The following is a 17,058-nucleotide window of genomic DNA, read 5'->3' as shown; positions in this document are numbered from 1 at the left end:
TAGAAACCAGGAAAAATTAAACAATGCATCCATTTCTCTTCATTTGCCATGCTTGTCCGGGATATGCCTTGTCTGAACTTGGTTGTGATATAATTTGCTACAGAGCATTTAATGAATAAAAGGTCTCACACATTATAGGTGAACTTCAATGTTTTATTTATTGAGGTCAATTTAAGAACAATGAGACGTTTCCTATGATTTTCAAATCAAGAAGAAATAATATTTATTTGATGGCTTTTTATCAAATATAGACAAATTAATAAAGAAAACAAGATAACATAATTTCAAATAAAATATTATATATAAACAGTACCGACATGTCATTTAGATTGTAAGCTCAGTTGTGTCATACATGCTTAGTTAGAATTAAATGTTTGTCTTGTTCACCTATTGTACTGTGAACATGTTGGTGCTATATAGATAATTGTAATTGTAAAAAAAATATATATAAACAGAAAAACAGAACACTGGAAAAATTACATCATAGATGATTCAAAGGCGATTCAAATTTTTTTTTTTATTTTTTTTATAGTGATCCTTAGCTGATTAGCTTTCAGTGCCATACGTTATAATATCACATGAATGCAGATTCATTTCCGTTTTCTACTTAGCAATGAAAACAGCTGAGTAAATAGGATATCCATTAAAACAAAATTGTGGGAGAAATGAGTCACTCCCATTGTTAAGATGTAGAATGATTCAACAGTGAAAATCTCATGCAGAGTGTACGTTTGTAGGAGGACACCATGGCTTCTGCAAGATTTAATTTGGCAGACCTTTTTTTCAACAGGTTGCAGGTTTTTATGGTTAAATTAAACAAACGCTATACAGATATAAAAATACTTGTGAGGCCAATACATGGATTTAAACCCATCTACTTTTTACAATTTAATATACATACCTTAACCAGTGATTTGGCTCTGGCTGGAATTAAAATAATTTGGTCATGGTAAAAGAAATGACTAAATAAATTCATACCTGGGCAAATAAATACAGATAAAACAAGGGTCACAATAATTGCTTTTCTGTAATATTTACCTATGAAATACTGTTATTTGATATTCAATATGATAAATTAATAGATACAAGAAATAGATCCCTATTCCTGGTACTTCAATACTTCAATAACTAAATCATCCGTTTAAGCATGACAGAATTTTATTTTAACGTTTAAATAATAAAATGTATATTATTATTTATTTAAATTACATCTACAAATCTATATGGCTATTATCCTTTATCTACTTCAATGTCCAAATCAAGTAGAATTTTTTTATTTTCATGTATTGTGCAGTATGAAACATAGTCCATAAAGTCTCTCTCACCCATATTTATCCTCTAGTTATCACTACCAGCCTGTAGAGGAATACATTTCTCTGCTAGAAACCTCTAGTCACTAATATCATGCTGGTGTATTTGCTGAAAAGTAACCCCTGCTTTAAAACAGTACAGAAAGTTTCAATGGGTCATATCATTCCTACAGTCAGACAAGATGTAGGAGTGAATGGACTCTACAATTTTTATTGTCAGCATTATAATATCAGTCCAGGGATTGATAAAAAAATGCTATAGCAGTTTTAAATAACTTTATTTTAGAAATATATGTTTTAACTGTATTTACTGTGTGTAGGCATCATGCAATTTTTAGTAAGCTGCATTGGGCAATTTATGTGTGTATGCATGAAAGCATGAAAGTATGCTGGCAGCAGAAAACCAATTGTGGCATGTTATCCCCCTCCCCGTGGAACTTTTTAAACCCCTCCCTTCTCCACCCCCAGTTTTGATGGTGGTATCTTACCTATATATTGTTCCTAGAGTTGCCACTGATACTAACATTTCAGAGCATGTGTGAAATATCGCAAGATTAAGGACACTGTATGCTTTCCCAAATATTTTTTATAAAGAATGAACAAATAAGTGAAAAGTAAAAATTGTGTACATTTACATAATTAGAATTTTTATGTTTCTCTGCAAAGCAATCTACACAAAAAAAATTTGTATTATGATATGTTTATGCTAGTTATGCATCCCTTGCTTCCAATAAATGATATCCTAATATTTTTGCAATCCAAAAATGCTCAGAAGTGAAGGGGTTGAATAAAAATTGCACTTTGTAGGATTTGTAATATTATATTTACTTATCCCCCATGTGTGAAAATAAAATTGAATATAGAAATATCCACCACTGTATCCTCCAACGGGGGGTCCCTACATTTTAGCAACCTGTCACTCATTGTTATAAACTCTGTTTTTTGTACCTGGCAGTCAGCAGAGAGAAAGCATACAGATCATATATAATATTCTGTATGTGTTATAATATTCTAACATTCTTAGAATACCAACAGTGGTTCTATTACCCCTTCTTATTTGCATTGTGTGCCCTGGCTGTGCCAGAACTGAACTGCAACCTGATGTCATTTGCTTAATTAGTTTGACTTTCTTTTTTCAATATTTTTTCAATTGTGTAGATTCCAGAGAAGTGACGGGTTGTATTATGTTTTATGGCAGAGTCCATACATTTATATATATTATTGATATCTGTTTATGTTAGCTACAAATAATGCATTAAATCCCAATTTTTGTTGTGCAGGTTTTGGAATGGAGGCAACTCTTCTACTGGTGGTTGGCTACTCCCATACCAAAGCAATTTCAATATCTTTTCTAGTCCTTGCTGTGGGATTTAGCGGCTTTGCAATATCAGGTAAATACACAGAATATTACTGACCGGTTTATCTTTCTAAATGTCTATGTTGCTTTGTTATACATCACCATTGTGTTGCTTGTGTGCATTATTTTTTAGTTTGTTTAGCCTGTCAAATGTGTTTTGGACACTGTTTTATTTTCTTTAACTGGTTATAGAACTGGATATAAATGATACTGATGGCTTTCTTTACTAGTGTGGTAGCATGAAATTTGCTTAAAATATTGGGTTTGTCAATTACTACCCCCAATCCTATCTTATTTAAAGGCACTACCATCAATGCCATATTCTATGTTGGAATATATATAATGTGACATTGTTATACAGATATTTTTTGTGTAACACTAGCAATGCCAATGAGCTTAGCTACAGCCTCTAAAGATTCTCAACCTCTTTGCCGTTACTAATACTATACACAGCTGGAAGAGATGAACCTCTATTAGTCCAGATAGTTTTAGCTTTGTCTTAGATTTGTTATTGCTCCTTTGCTTATCTTATATATCACAAGGATGACAAGTTTACGTCCAGGTAGCAGCTATATTAATTGTAGACATGTGCATGGCAAAAACATTAGTTTTGTCCAGATCGACATTTGGAACTTGGTAAAATCCCCACTGTCCACCCCATGGACAGTGGACGTGGGCTCATAAAAGAATAAGAAAGGAACATCCAATTGTTCCCGTCAGCCCCCCACCCATAGGTGGGAGGTAGGTGCTAAATAAAAAATAAAGAAGGTTGGTGGACATTCCATGGGCTTTGGGTGAGGGTAACATAATGGTCATGCGTAAATGGACATGCTCTTATCTGCCCCCTTTCTCCCTCCTCATGGTGACTAGAGATCCCAAGCCCCTTACTACTCCCAAATACATAAATGCCTTATCTACCCACGCACACTAATAAAAATAAGGGGAGACCAATAATTCTAACTACTGTATGTCCCCCTTATTCTTTTATTAGCCCCTAAATCCTTTCGCACGCAGGGGAGGGCTCTTTTTTTTTTTTTTTTTTTTAAATGGTCACAAGTGTGGACAGAGACTTCTCCATTGCCAGATTTGTTTGTTTCATAATATGTACACATAGCGTTTTGGAATTGGGGAATTCAGACAATCGCAAAAATAACCAAAATTCTGACAAATCACAATTTATTTGTTTTAAGCCCAATGCACAAGTGTAATAAATTAAATCCTTACATCATTCTCTCTTTATATAGGGGTAAAAATGGGGCAAAGCAAATTCATGATACCAAGGTCTCTGTCTAACTAATGGAAGTCGCTTAAAGGGACACTATAGTCACCTGAACAACTTTAGCTTAATGAAGCAGTTTTGGTGTATAGAACATGCCCCTGCAGCCTCACTGCTCAATCCTTTGCCATTTAGGAGTTAAATCCCTTTGTTTATGAACCCTAGTCACACCTCCCTGCATGTGACTTGCACAGCCTTCCATAAACACTTCCTGTAAAGAGATCCTTATTTAGGCTTTCTTTATTGCAAGCTCTGTTTAATTAAGATTTTCTTATCCCCTGCTATGTTAATAGCTTGCTAGACCCTGCAAGAGCCTCCTGTATGTGATTAAAGTTCAATTTAGAGATTGAGATACAATTATTTAAGGTAAATTACATCTGTTTGAAAGTGAAACCAGTTTTTTTTTTTATCATGCAGGCTCTGTCAATCATAGCCAGGGGAGGTGTGGCTAGGGCTGCATAAACAGAAACAAAGTGATTTAACTCCTAAATGACAGTGAATTGAGCAGTGAAATTGCAGGGGAATGATCTATACACTAAAACTGCTTTATTTAGCTAAAGTAATTTAGGTGACTATAGTGTTCCTTTAAGGTCCTCTTATGGTTAATCCCGCTCTGGGGAGAGTGACAATAGTTGGTTTCCAAACAAGAGAGAAAAAAAGCTCATTTTTTAAAAGAGGGCTCATGTTTGTTTTTGTTTGTCATGCTTATGAGAATATTCTGCCAGAAACAAAACTCATTAAACTGAATCCTTAACGCAGGTGATTTCCTCTGTTTTGTTTTCAAACATTTATCAACATTTCTTTTTCCCCCGCATGATTTCATTTTAATTATTTGTTATCCCTGATAGTAAGAAAGATAATTTAACACAATACTATGTTTAATTAAATATCCTTTTGCAGCGCTTCCTGTTTTAAGTCATTAGAACACCGCATCCAATAACAAATTAGAACACGGGTTTAATTAACGGGAAGCTGCTATCCTGATTAAATCTGAAATATTTAACATTTTTCTTCAGAGATTGGAAGCTTTTTTCCCATTGATTGTTGCTTGCCTTTTTTTTTTTTTTTAATTTCTTGTCTCTCATAGTCGTCTAGAGCTTCTTTGTTTTAAATACTAGAGAGTTGTTGCTAAATTAAAGTCATCCCCTACATTTTATGAAATTTAAAGGCTAAGCAAATCAAATGTTGCTTATCCACTATTATATTATCCACTATTCTATTAAATATTATCCATTATTTTCATATTCATAATAAATGATGTGACGCTCTGAGAAATATAAAAATAAAAAGATTCTGAATATTCAATGAAAAAAAGAAATAAATATAGAAACATAGACTGTGACGGCAGATAAGAACCATTCGGCCCATCTAGTCTGCCCAATTGTCTAAATACTTTCATTAGTCCCTGGCCTTAACTTATAGTTAGGATGGCCTTATGCCTATCCCACGCATGCTTAAACTCCTTTACTGTGTTAACCTCTACCACTTCATCTGGAAGGCTATTCCATGCATCCACTACCCTCTCAGTAAAGTAATACTTCTGGATATTATTTTTAAACCTTTGTCCCTCTAATTTAAGATTATGTCCTCTTGTTGTGGTAGCTTTTCTTCTTTTAAATATAGTCTCCTCCTTTACTGTGTTGATTCCCTTTATGTATTTAAATGTTTCTATCATATCCCCCCTGTCTTGTCTTTCCTCCAAGCTATACATGTTAAGATCCTTTAACCTTTCCTGGTAAATAAATGATTCTAAAAATCTTCCTTAGAGAATAACGCTTCAGTACATTAATAGTTTCAAGTGGAACATAATCAGGGCTATACAATAAACTATGAATTCACAAATAAATTGAAAACTAGAACCATTCTATGTTAGAATGTCAGCCATAAATAAATGAAAGTCAGCTACGTTTTCAGCTTACTGTTTTGCTTTAAAATTTTACATTCACATTGAAATCTACACCAAAAACAAAAAATAAATGTAATTAATATCCAGCTCTAAGAAATCACACACTGGAAACAGCATCCACGTCTTTTTTCTAGTCTTGTCCAGGGTTTCTCTCTTAATTATTATTTTTTAAAAATCTAAAAAAAGAAAGTGGAACACAGTTTTAATTCCCACAAACCACCACTAGATGGCAACAGTATATGTAATGCCACTGGGTTTGCAATGAGAGAGTTGAGTAATGTATTTGAACAGGTCTGTCAGTCTGTGAACAGGTACGTACCTAGAACATTTGGCACCCGGGAGGATCCTGTGTTTGGCACCTCCCCAACCCCCTCCCCTCAAACTTTAAAATGTAAAAAAAAAAATATATGTAAAAAAAAAATGTGTCCAAGAATATTTATTGCACAAACTTGTTTGTTAGAAAGAGTCCCCTCAAGGTCCCATTGGAGACTACAATGGAGTCCAATTTGCCCTGGAGGAGGGTCTATTTAACACTTTGGCCCCTCTCAGACCATCTGCATGTCTCTCTGTGCCCCAAGCCCCTCTGTGTGTCTCCCCCCTTCTTTAGTGCCCTTCTTTGGCTCCCTCCCTTACTGTGCCCCTTGTTTGCCTCCTCTCCTCCTGTGCCATTATTAGCCCCCTCACTCCTGTGCCCTCTGTAGCCCCCTTTCCCTCCTATGCCCTATGCCCTTCTCTGTCCCCTCTCTCCGTGCTTCCCGCCCCCGGCTCAGTTCGACACTGTGTACATGTGCAGTAGTATGACCCTTGACCCCCAAAATTTCATTTAGACAAAAAAGGGTCACTTTCATTTGAGGTAGTATGGTTGCGTTCCATAGGCCGATTAGGCGGCCATCTAGGGCGCTTGTTAAGGGGGGCACCAGGTCAAAACGTGTGCCGCAGGACATGGCACCGGGCGCTAGGGTGCACTTACATAATTGCCGATTAGCGCCCAGTGCCACCAACCTCAGCCTGCAAAGATCAGAGAGCCGCCACCCCCCTACACACCTCTCATTTGCTGGCAGCGCACGGGCGCATCTTGTGATCGCTCCCGCCCCTTCCCCTGTACTTGGGGTCAAGTGGACAGGAGAATAGTGCGTGGCTGAGCTGAGAAGGAGTAGAAGAAGCCAGACGCAGTCTTCAATCCTGTGACCCACAGAGAGCTAACATAAAGTGAAGGCAAGAGGGGGACTAAATAGTGTGCGTGTCTGATTGGATCAGTGTGTGTGTATGTCTGATTGGATCAGTGTGTGTGTATGTCTAATTGGATCAGTGTGTGTATGTCTGATTGGATCAGTGTGTGTATGTCTGATTGGATCAGTGTGTGTGTGTGTGTGTGTCTGCTTGGGTCACTGCATTGTGTGTGCATTGGTAACTGATTGTGATTGTGTGGACCACTGAGTGTGAGTGAGTGAATGAGTGTGTGTGTGTGTGTGTGTGTGTGCGTGTGTGTGCGTGAGTATGTGTATGTATGTATCAGTTATTGCATTTGGGCAAAAAGGACATTTTTAATATATTTTTTTTTTAAAAAAGATCAATACTTTTAAAAGAACACTATAGTGTTAGGAATATAAACCTGTATTCCAAACACTATAGTGTCTCTGTCGCTACATACAATTAAGCCTCCCCCCCTCCCCCCCCCCCCCTGGAATGATTGCCTCACTACCTCGCTCAATGTCACTGAGGGGGCAACGCTGGTCCAGTCCAATGTTCCTCATACAGAAGCATTGGGGACCTGATGTGCATCAGTGGCAAGCGCTATGCACTTCCAATGCTTCTCGTAGTTAAACATGGCATTGTAGAGGAGGTGTCTCTAGTGGCTGTCAGTGTGTCAGCCATTAGAGGCTTGTTTAACCCTTCAAGGTAAGGCAATGTTTTATCTTGTGAGGATAAACATACAGGACCCCTGTGGAGCAAATAGGGCAGAAAAATCTTTTTTGCCCAGGGCGGCAAAAATCCATGCACCGACCCTGGTTGCATTTAGAAGCATGGCAACTGCACTGGGAATTATTAAGTCTTTTTAGACGACCTAACCATATCCTAATGCTTTTGAGTAAATCAGTTAGAATGATACCAGTATTTTAACATGTAATTCTCTTTACATTTTTTTTTTTATTAAACATATAATTAATTTGCTACAGTGTAAACACACACAGTGGGTTGTATTGCTGGGGAGTTCTGTTATTCATGGGCAGTGAACATTCTGAGTTCCAAGAATCAGCTGTTAGGGAAATATTAATGAAATAGATACTAACTAACCATGTGCTAATCTTCACAGAAAATTAGTACTACAGTGAGATCCCTCGTGTTTTCTTAAAAGCTTCTGTTTGTGTGGACAAAGTCTAAAAACCTTTGATTAAGTGGGGAGGCATGTGCTTATTTACAGATCAATAATATATATATTTTTTAAAAATTACGATTTGCATTTTTGTCTTTTGTTCTTCATCCTGTTTTCCCCTTTTTCTTTGTTACTAGCTGACCACAGACCCCCTGAGAATTCTGGTAGCATATGTGGGGTATCTGATTGCACTCGTTCAATGTCTTATTACAGAAAAGCATAATACAGACTAGGTTCTCACCGCACAGAGAACACGCTGCTTTGAGTCTTGTAACAGGCAAGGTTGAAGCAGCACTGAAACCCATTTAAAAAGTCGTAGGTTGACACCTGATGAAGATACAACTGTAGAACCGAAACACGCGTTGGGCTATTTGCCTCCCAATTTACTTGCACAACATGCACCGTTCACATACATTTTTTTTCCTTCTCTTTTCTTGTATCCTGCTTGTGTTTATTGAGATATAAAGGGAGAGAGGGCAGTACAGTAAGCTGTAGGTTTACACTTCTCTGTCATTTCTTGTTTATGGCCTTTAATATACTATAGTCATAATACATTCTCTGCTCAACCAAGTCTGTGGCTTTTTATTATTAGTTGCCATATTGAAGCAGATGATCTGTTTGCCTGAACATCATTATAACTAGTATACTTTAATAAGTATTAGACACAGACAGAATCTTCTTTTGTACACATTGCGTCTAATGGCGTCTTCTTGATACTGTCTGCTGCTGATTGTGTTTTCCTATACAGTGAGACGTGATATTACACCCCAAGCAGTGTACCAGAGCACATTATTCCATGAGGGTATATACAGTATCTCACAAAAGTGAATGCACCGCTCACATTTTTGTAACTGACAACACTGAAGATATTACACTCTGTTACAATGTAAAGTAGTAAGTGTTCAGCCTGTATAACAGTGTAAATTTGCAAATAACTCAACACACAGCCATTAATGTCTAAACCGTTGGCAACAAAAGTTAGTACACCCCTAAGTGGAAATGTCCAAAGTGGGCCCAAAGTGTCCATATTTTGTGTCGCCACCATTATATTCCAGCACTGCCTTAACCTTCATGGGCATGGAGTTCACCAGAGCTTCACAGGTTGCCACTGGAGTCCTCTTCCACTCTTCCATGATTACATCACGGAGCTGGTGGATGTTAGAGACCTTGCGCTCCCCCACCTTCCGTTTGAGGATGCCCCACAGATGCTCAATAGGGTTTAGGTCTGGAGACATGCTTGGCCAGTCCATCACCTTTACCTTCAACTTCTTAAGCAAGGCAGTGGTCGCCTTGGAGGTGTGTTTGGGGTCGTTATCATGTTGGAATACTGTCCTGCAGCCCAGTCTCCGAAAGGAGGGGATCATCCTCTGCTTCAGTATGTCACAGTACATGTTGGCATTCATAGTTCCCTCAATGAACTGTAGCTCCCCAGTGCCCGCAGGCGCTTGACAACATCTGAACCAAATATGTTTATCTTGGTCTCATCAGAACACAGAACATGGTTCCAGTAATCCATGTCCTTAGTCTGCTTGTCTTCAGCAAACTGTTTGCGGGCTTTCTTGTGCATCATCTTTAGTAGAGGCTTCCGGCAGACCAATTTGATGCAGTGTGCGGCGTATGGTCTAACACTTCAACCTCTGCCACAATAATGACAGCACTCATTCGTCTTTTTCCCAAAGTCTTTTTCTGGACATGACGCTGAGCATGTGCACTCAACTTCTTTGGTCGACCATGGCGAGGCCTGTTCTAAGTGAAATCTGTCCTGTGAAACCGCTGTATAGTCTTGCCCACCGTGCTGCAGCTCAGTTTTAGGGTCTTGGCAATCTTCTTATAGTCTAGGCTATCTTTATGTAGAACAACAATTCTTTTTTTAGATCCTCAGAGAGTTCTTTGCCATGAGATGCCATGTGGAACTTCCAGTGACCAGTATAAGAGAGTGTGAGAGCAATAGAACCAGATTTAACACGCCTGCTTCCCATTCACACATGAGACCTTGTAACACTAACAAGTCACATGACACCAGGGAGGGAAAATGGCTAAATGGACATTTCCACTTAGGAGTTACTCACTTTGTTGCCAACGGTTTAGACATTAATGGCTGTGTGTTGAGTTATTTTGAGGGGACAGCAAATGTACACTATTATACAGGCTGTACACTTACTACTTTACATTGTAACAGAGTGTCATTTCTTCTGTGTTGTCACATGAAAAGATATAATAAAATATTTACAAAAATGTGAGCGGTGTACTCACTTTTGTCAGATACTGTATAAAGGATTGTGATAATGACATATTTCGCACATAAATACTGTGTCCACAAAATGCTGTCTGTGGCAGAACTTACCACCTATTTGTCTATTTTTCCCTTAGTTTATGTTTTTGACCCTTTTCCCATTCAGGAGACTTTATACGAACAGAATTCTTTCATTTCCTGAACAAGGACCACCCCTGTATCCCATTAGAACGTTGACACCGACCACTTAAGTGCGAAACCACAAGGGTAGTAATTAATAAATGCTTCACCTGGGAAGTAATGAACAGGGGGAGCATTCGTATCCTGAAATGAAGAGATTCCCTTGCATGGTGTTCGCACAGATAAACCTCATGAACAGAGACTGGCCATGGCAGCTATTTCCCTGGAACAGCTTTGGGCTAGCGCCTCATGCCTGTCCGGTAAAAACTTTACCTCAATGGCATTCCCGTTCCAAGAAACCAATCTGAATGATTCATGGATATGTTATACACTCAGATCGGGGCTATCAGGGAATGTACTTTTGTGGGGTTCCTATGTACAGTGGGGGCATTTTTGCGGTACAGTAAATTTTGTTGGATTTTCTGTACCTGATAGATAATTAATTTAGAGGGGTTTTCTCACGCAATTATCTCTCAGGCACAGGGGATCCTGGGATTGAAACCCCTGTTTTATTTTGCTGTAAACCCCTTGAAAGGAACTGGACATAAAAGCCATTTGGGGCCAAATAAAGTTCAGTTGACTTCCAGGACTATGTTTTGTCTGGTTACTATGGGAATGGGGATTTACTTCTGTTGATGGTTCCAGAGTGGCTCAGTGAAGGTATTAGTGGAGGTAACCAGTCGGGTTACCCATGGTCTGCTACACTGTCCTTTAGGCAATAGCACAATCACACCATACGGCCAATCAATCCAACTAACCAACCAACCCCTAGGCAGGTTAGTAGTAATCAACTGGCACCATTGTATCTATGAAATACCTGTAAGAGTCCATGTGAGCAGAGAGCATGAATGTCTTGCCTAGCTCCCAGGATTTACTCTCACAACCTAACCTTTTTTATAGCTATTGTGTAAGGGCGCATTGCTCGTTAGGCGTGGAATCACACACTGGGCCATTTCCTGGGAGCCTGCGCTGTGTATCATGTCCTTCAAGGATTTTGGAAGTGGCTGTAGCCAGGGTAAGATAATACAGAGTTTAAGACATTCATAATCATAGCCCATGCTAGAGTCACAGGAAATAGTGTGTATGTGTCTCTTAGCATGCCCACATTTTTCATACTAGCCATGTCAAGGATGGGGGGTACTGGGGTATATAATGCTACATACATAGTACTCCTGACTCCATTGTTGGGTCTGCACCAATCACACTGCACGCAGAAAAATAATTAGCATAGGTATTGCCCTATAGTTCAAATGATCCATTCTGTTAAAATGTAGTGACAAACTCAGTTTATGATTTATCCTCTCACATTCTCCTCTAAACAATTTCTTAGAATAAGCCAGTAGCTACTTTGTACTCTGGTTACGGTTTGTTAATCCCAATCTATGTCACCATAACAATCTAGAGTTTAGACTCCCACGTGCAACATCCTACTCACCATCATCAAGGTTTTACAGTGATGCTGATGGTAAATAAGGACATCTCATGCGGTCATTGACTGTTAATAGTCTAAAAGAGGTTACAATTTAATGGCAGCTCAACTGAAATTTGTTCTCAAAGGCTTGGATAGATAAGAATTCTGAACTTCACTCCATGGAAAACATCCAAGAGCAGAAATGTCAAAATATGGATTTATATAATTTGGCATCTACATGAAACACAACAATTAAATTACTAAGAGTATTACATGATACAATTAGAATTTACTTCTGAATAAACAATGAGATATGGTCAGAAACAAGTTAAAATTGTGATATTGTTCTTAATTCCAAATAGATTGTTAGTTCAGAACAATCAATTGTAATTATATAAAGAAAATATAATTGTATAACTATTCCGATTTATTAATTGTGTGTTGTTAGTTATTATTTATTTATAATTTTAATTATATTTATTTTACGGGGCAGCAAGTTTGCTATGTTTCACACCTTGTAACTACCATAACTACCCAGTCATTTTTACAGATTTACATACTGTTGGTATACATGGTGGCAGCTTATATAAATCCATCTGGGAGGTTTAATCAAAGAAACGTTTGTTTTTTCAGTAAGAACTATAAGGATGTGGAATTCTCTGCCTGAAGAGGTGGTTTTATCAGAGTCCATACAGATGTTTAAACTGCAATTGGATAAATACTTGCAAAAACATAACATACACAGATATCATTTCTAATTAGTGGGGTAATAGCTGCTTGATCCAAGGAGACATCTGACTGATATTTTGGGGTCAAGAAGGATTTTTTTCCTAGTTTGTTGCAAAATTGGAAGCGCTACAGACTAGGTTTTTTGCCTTCTTTTGGATCAACAGCAAAAACATATGTGAGGAAGGCTGAACTTGATTGACGCAAGTCTCTTTTCAGCTATGTAACTATGTAACCTCTGCAAGAAATAACATTGGGGATGCATGCGCTTGGTATGTTGGTAACATTTTCTTTGGACACTGGTTAGAACCTGACATTGGCAACCAAAATAAAATCAGAATATAATGTAGGAACCTTGCCTTCTATTTCTGTGAGTGTTAGTGACTCCTGACCACCTTCCAAGTGACTCTCTTTAGGACCCAGGTGCCTCTGCCCTTGTATCTAGTATCCATCTTTCCTAGATGTGTAGAATGTTTGGTGTACATCAATGTATAACCAAGCTTCACGGCATAAAAATGTATGCGCCAAAAGGTTTGGATTCTGCCAGGTTGGATAATGAGCGTAAACATTTTGTAATGGCTTCATTTGAAAGGCAAAATGCAACCACCAATCCAAGTATAGAAGAATAGCTATGTTATCATTAAATTGTTGTATATACAAGAAAAAATACACAATTATCTAGTTTTAGATATGATGGAGAAAATAACCGTATACATTATTATAAATATTCAAATTTTGGCTCTGTGACAATAAAGTGATGGTAAGTATTGTGATGGATCATTACATGATAAGATGGTGTTTTTGGACATTAGTGAAAAGTTTTGCTTTTTTTTCGAATTTCATTTTTTTCTTGAGTAAAAGGAAAGGGTAACACATCCAATTAAACAGGTGTACAGTTTGCAGTTATATAAAGCAGAAATACTTAAAAAGTTATCCCAAAAGGTAAGCTACAGGTAATCATTAACAATAAGACCCTCACATAGGAATTATATCCCCTCTCTCTCAAAAGAAAGTTTTTTTGTATTTTTGTTTTTTAGATCAAAACTAAGAGGCATATACCAAAAACACTAGCCAGACTAAAAATATAAACTTACAAACACAAAAAGAAAAAAAAAACCTATATTAAAAAAAGAAAACCACAAAAAGACTTTAACTCAATGCTAGGATACAAACAACACCGGCACAAATTAAAGAGTCGAGAACAAATATCAAGAGAAAGCTAAGAAAGGTGAAGGGAAAGAGTAAGCAAAGAAAGTAAATAAAAAAAGAGCAATATAAGCAAATAAAGTAGTAAAAGAAAAAAAAAAAAAAAAAAAAAGGTAAACAGCAAAGGCAGCGAGAGTGAAGAAAAAATTAAAAAAGACGTAGAAAAACAGTTTTTATCAATAACATGATTCTTTAAAAATATTTCTTGTCTTGTAGGTTTCAATGTCAATCATCTAGACATTGCACCACGGTATGCCAGTATTCTCATGGGAATATCTAATGGTGTTGGTACCTTATCTGGAATGGTATGCCCACTCATTGTTGGGGCAATGACGAAGCACAAGGTAAAAGATCCATATCTATCAATCCATCTGTTTAGTAAGCCACATTGCCAAGGAAGTGGTAAAGTAATGCACAAGAGAGTTATATATGGAATACATGTTACTTAACTAGTAATATAGGCAGTGTATGTATTCAAGAAAAAAAAAAAAAAAAAAAGAAATTGGAGAAGAAAGGTATTTGTTGCCATCATATGGACGAGGGGAAGCAATAGTGAGATGAGAACAGAAAGAAAGAAAACACAAAAATTATAATTTACTGGTATTTTTTGCATTCCTATAAATAGTAGAATAGAATGGACCAAATGGCACTGGATGGTATAAAATGCAATATTAGAAATTGCATTTTTCACATCATGTGTCCCATATCATAGGCGCCAAGCTGGTCTGAATTTGGTACATATTTCAGCCGTATAAAATGCCACCAAACCCCTGAAATCTGGCCCAAATTAGTTAAAGCTGAATCCGGAGGCCTGTCTGGAGACTTGGCTGTCAGAGCACTGTGATTGGCATATTATATTATATTGTCATATGGGGGTCTTATTAACCCAGCAGGTATATAGTACTTAAAATTATCATTCGCTTGCATAAAAGCAAGTAAACATCAATTTGCGAATGCGCATCCTGCTAGATACATTCGGTCCCTATTCAGTTTCAAATTGATGCTTTGTGAATCTTCTAAACCAGGGCTGCCCAACAGTTAGATCCCCCCATGTTGTAGAACTACAACTCCCATGTTGCTTTGTCATTCTAAGAGCATTCTAAAGGCATGTAAAGTATCATGGGAGTTGTAGTTCTACAACATCTGGGGATCTACCTGTTGAGCAGCCCTGTCTAAACCTATACTTTACATAGGATTCAGATGGCAAAGCACAAATTTTAATCTGAACACCATATGCATTTGGCAATTGCTGCAGATCGGCTTGGGGAGACAGAATTCCAACTGCATTTGGCTTTAGTAAATATGAGAATCGCCATTATGTTTGTAGTTCGGTAGTTTTCACTGGATTTTGCCCAGATTAACAAAATCCAGTGACAATGGTAGAATTCTGACCGCAATCAACAGATGAACAGTTGACTTAATGAGATTTTCGTTTACAAAAAACTCCATATCTCACTTGACACAATTAAACATCAATAGGCTGTTCTTTAAACATAGAATTTCAATTCTTTCTCTTGAAAAAATGTCTAGTTGCACGCCAACTTCCCATTGTAACTTATATACCATTGATTCATCCTAGACTCGTGAAGAATGGCAAAATGTGTTTCTGATTGCTGCCATAGTCCATTACAGCGGAGTTATATTTTATGGCATTTTTGCCTCTGGAGAAAAGCAGGACTGGGCTGATCCAGAGAATCTTAGTGAAGATAAATGTGGAATCATTGAAAATGACGAACTTGCAGAAGAAACTGAATTAAATAATGAATCCTTCACCAGCCCAAATAAAAAGCCAAGTTATGGCGCTACTATTCAGAACACCGAGGTACGAAAGAAAGGCTGGAGGAAGCAAAAAGGAACGACACAGGACTTCGATGAACAGACTTCCTACCAATACGAAAATGGAAATTTTCAAGATTTGTCCTAACTGTTGTATGGCAGCGTATCCGATAAAAAAAATAAAGACATTTAGTGTGTCTATTGAATATTTCAAATTAAAAATATATCAAACAGATAATAAAAGAAGGAAACAATTAATATATAGGTCTAAAAGAATGGATAATATATATATATATATATATATATTTGAAAATTATTTTGCAAACTTTATAATGACACTGTCCACACGAACGTCATGCTCTTCTGTTAATTACTCAGACTTTTGTTTTAATGCTAGAATATTTATAATTTTAAATTAGTAATTTGATTCTCCACGCTATGCAATATACTGTAAATAGGCACGTGTGTATTATCTAGGTCAATGCGTCCTTTTGGCAGAAAATATTATTTACATTTTGACAGTGATTTGGTATGAAAGATTCTGCCAACAACATGATAACGGAGCCAGCGTTACAAACAGCAATAACTAATGCATAGTTCGTTGTGATAAGTGACACTATCATGGCTGCCCTTTGGGATGTGATATGTGCAGTCATACATGCAGGTACAGGTTAGCAATTTGCAGAAATGGGGCAGGCCCAAACATATAGTCTAATTATACAGCAACTGAAAAAGCATTAGAAAGGTTGTACTTTGGAACATTAGTAGGAAGTCATCCAGGAAAAAAATACAAGCAAATATCAATGGATCAGAAAGAATCAAATAAAAGTAGAACAGGTTAAATTTAGGTTCAATTAATTTTATGTGCCCATGGTTTTTGTACGAAAACCACGGCAGATATTCTTCAGTTAAAATTAACCAACGCCAATTGTCCTTTTTTCCTTATTCTTGCCAGCCTACATTGAGAAATGTAACTGTAAACTTTGCTGGTCTCTTATCACAAATTTCAGGAGGTAACAACATCTAAGAATTATTATATATACTAATATTGGTACATTATAATAGAATACAAGACCAAAACTATGTATTGTCAATTTGTCTCTCTGGGATCTACGTTTTGTAAGATTGTAGTTCTTGGCAAATCTAAAGAAGAGGAACTTAGGAGACAAAATGTTAAAATGCTATATTTTGAATATTTACATGTACCAGCCGGTACTATTCACATCCTTTCTTAGTTCAAAATAACTGAACATGTTTTAGTATACGTTAATGAAAATACAATTGACATCATCTGCCCAGGAGG

The 17,058-nt window shown here is 37.1% G+C and overlaps 1 protein-coding gene across 1 annotated transcript in view; it reads left to right on the top strand.

Moving 5' to 3' along the window:
- Nucleotides 1-16,002, top strand: part of SLC17A8 (solute carrier family 17 member 8) — a 41,943-nt gene extending 25,941 nt beyond the window's left edge. The window contains exons 10-12 of the mRNA XM_063445190.1: nt 2,591-2,701; nt 14,196-14,323; nt 15,559-16,002. Of these exons, the coding sequence (XP_063301260.1) occupies nt 2,591-2,701; nt 14,196-14,323; nt 15,559-15,903 (584 nt within the window). The 3' untranslated portion in view covers nt 15,904-16,002. The remainder of the gene's footprint in view (nt 1-2,590; nt 2,702-14,195; nt 14,324-15,558) is intronic.
- Nucleotides 16,003-17,058: the final 1,056 nt, after the last annotated feature.

This window comes from Pelobates fuscus, chromosome 3, assembly GCF_036172605.1.
Source record: "Pelobates fuscus isolate aPelFus1 chromosome 3, aPelFus1.pri, whole genome shotgun sequence".
Taxonomy (NCBI): Eukaryota; Metazoa; Chordata; class Amphibia; order Anura; family Pelobatidae; genus Pelobates; species Pelobates fuscus.
The sequence above is the reverse complement of the archived record's forward strand: the minus strand, read 5'-3'. Positions and strand labels throughout refer to the sequence as shown.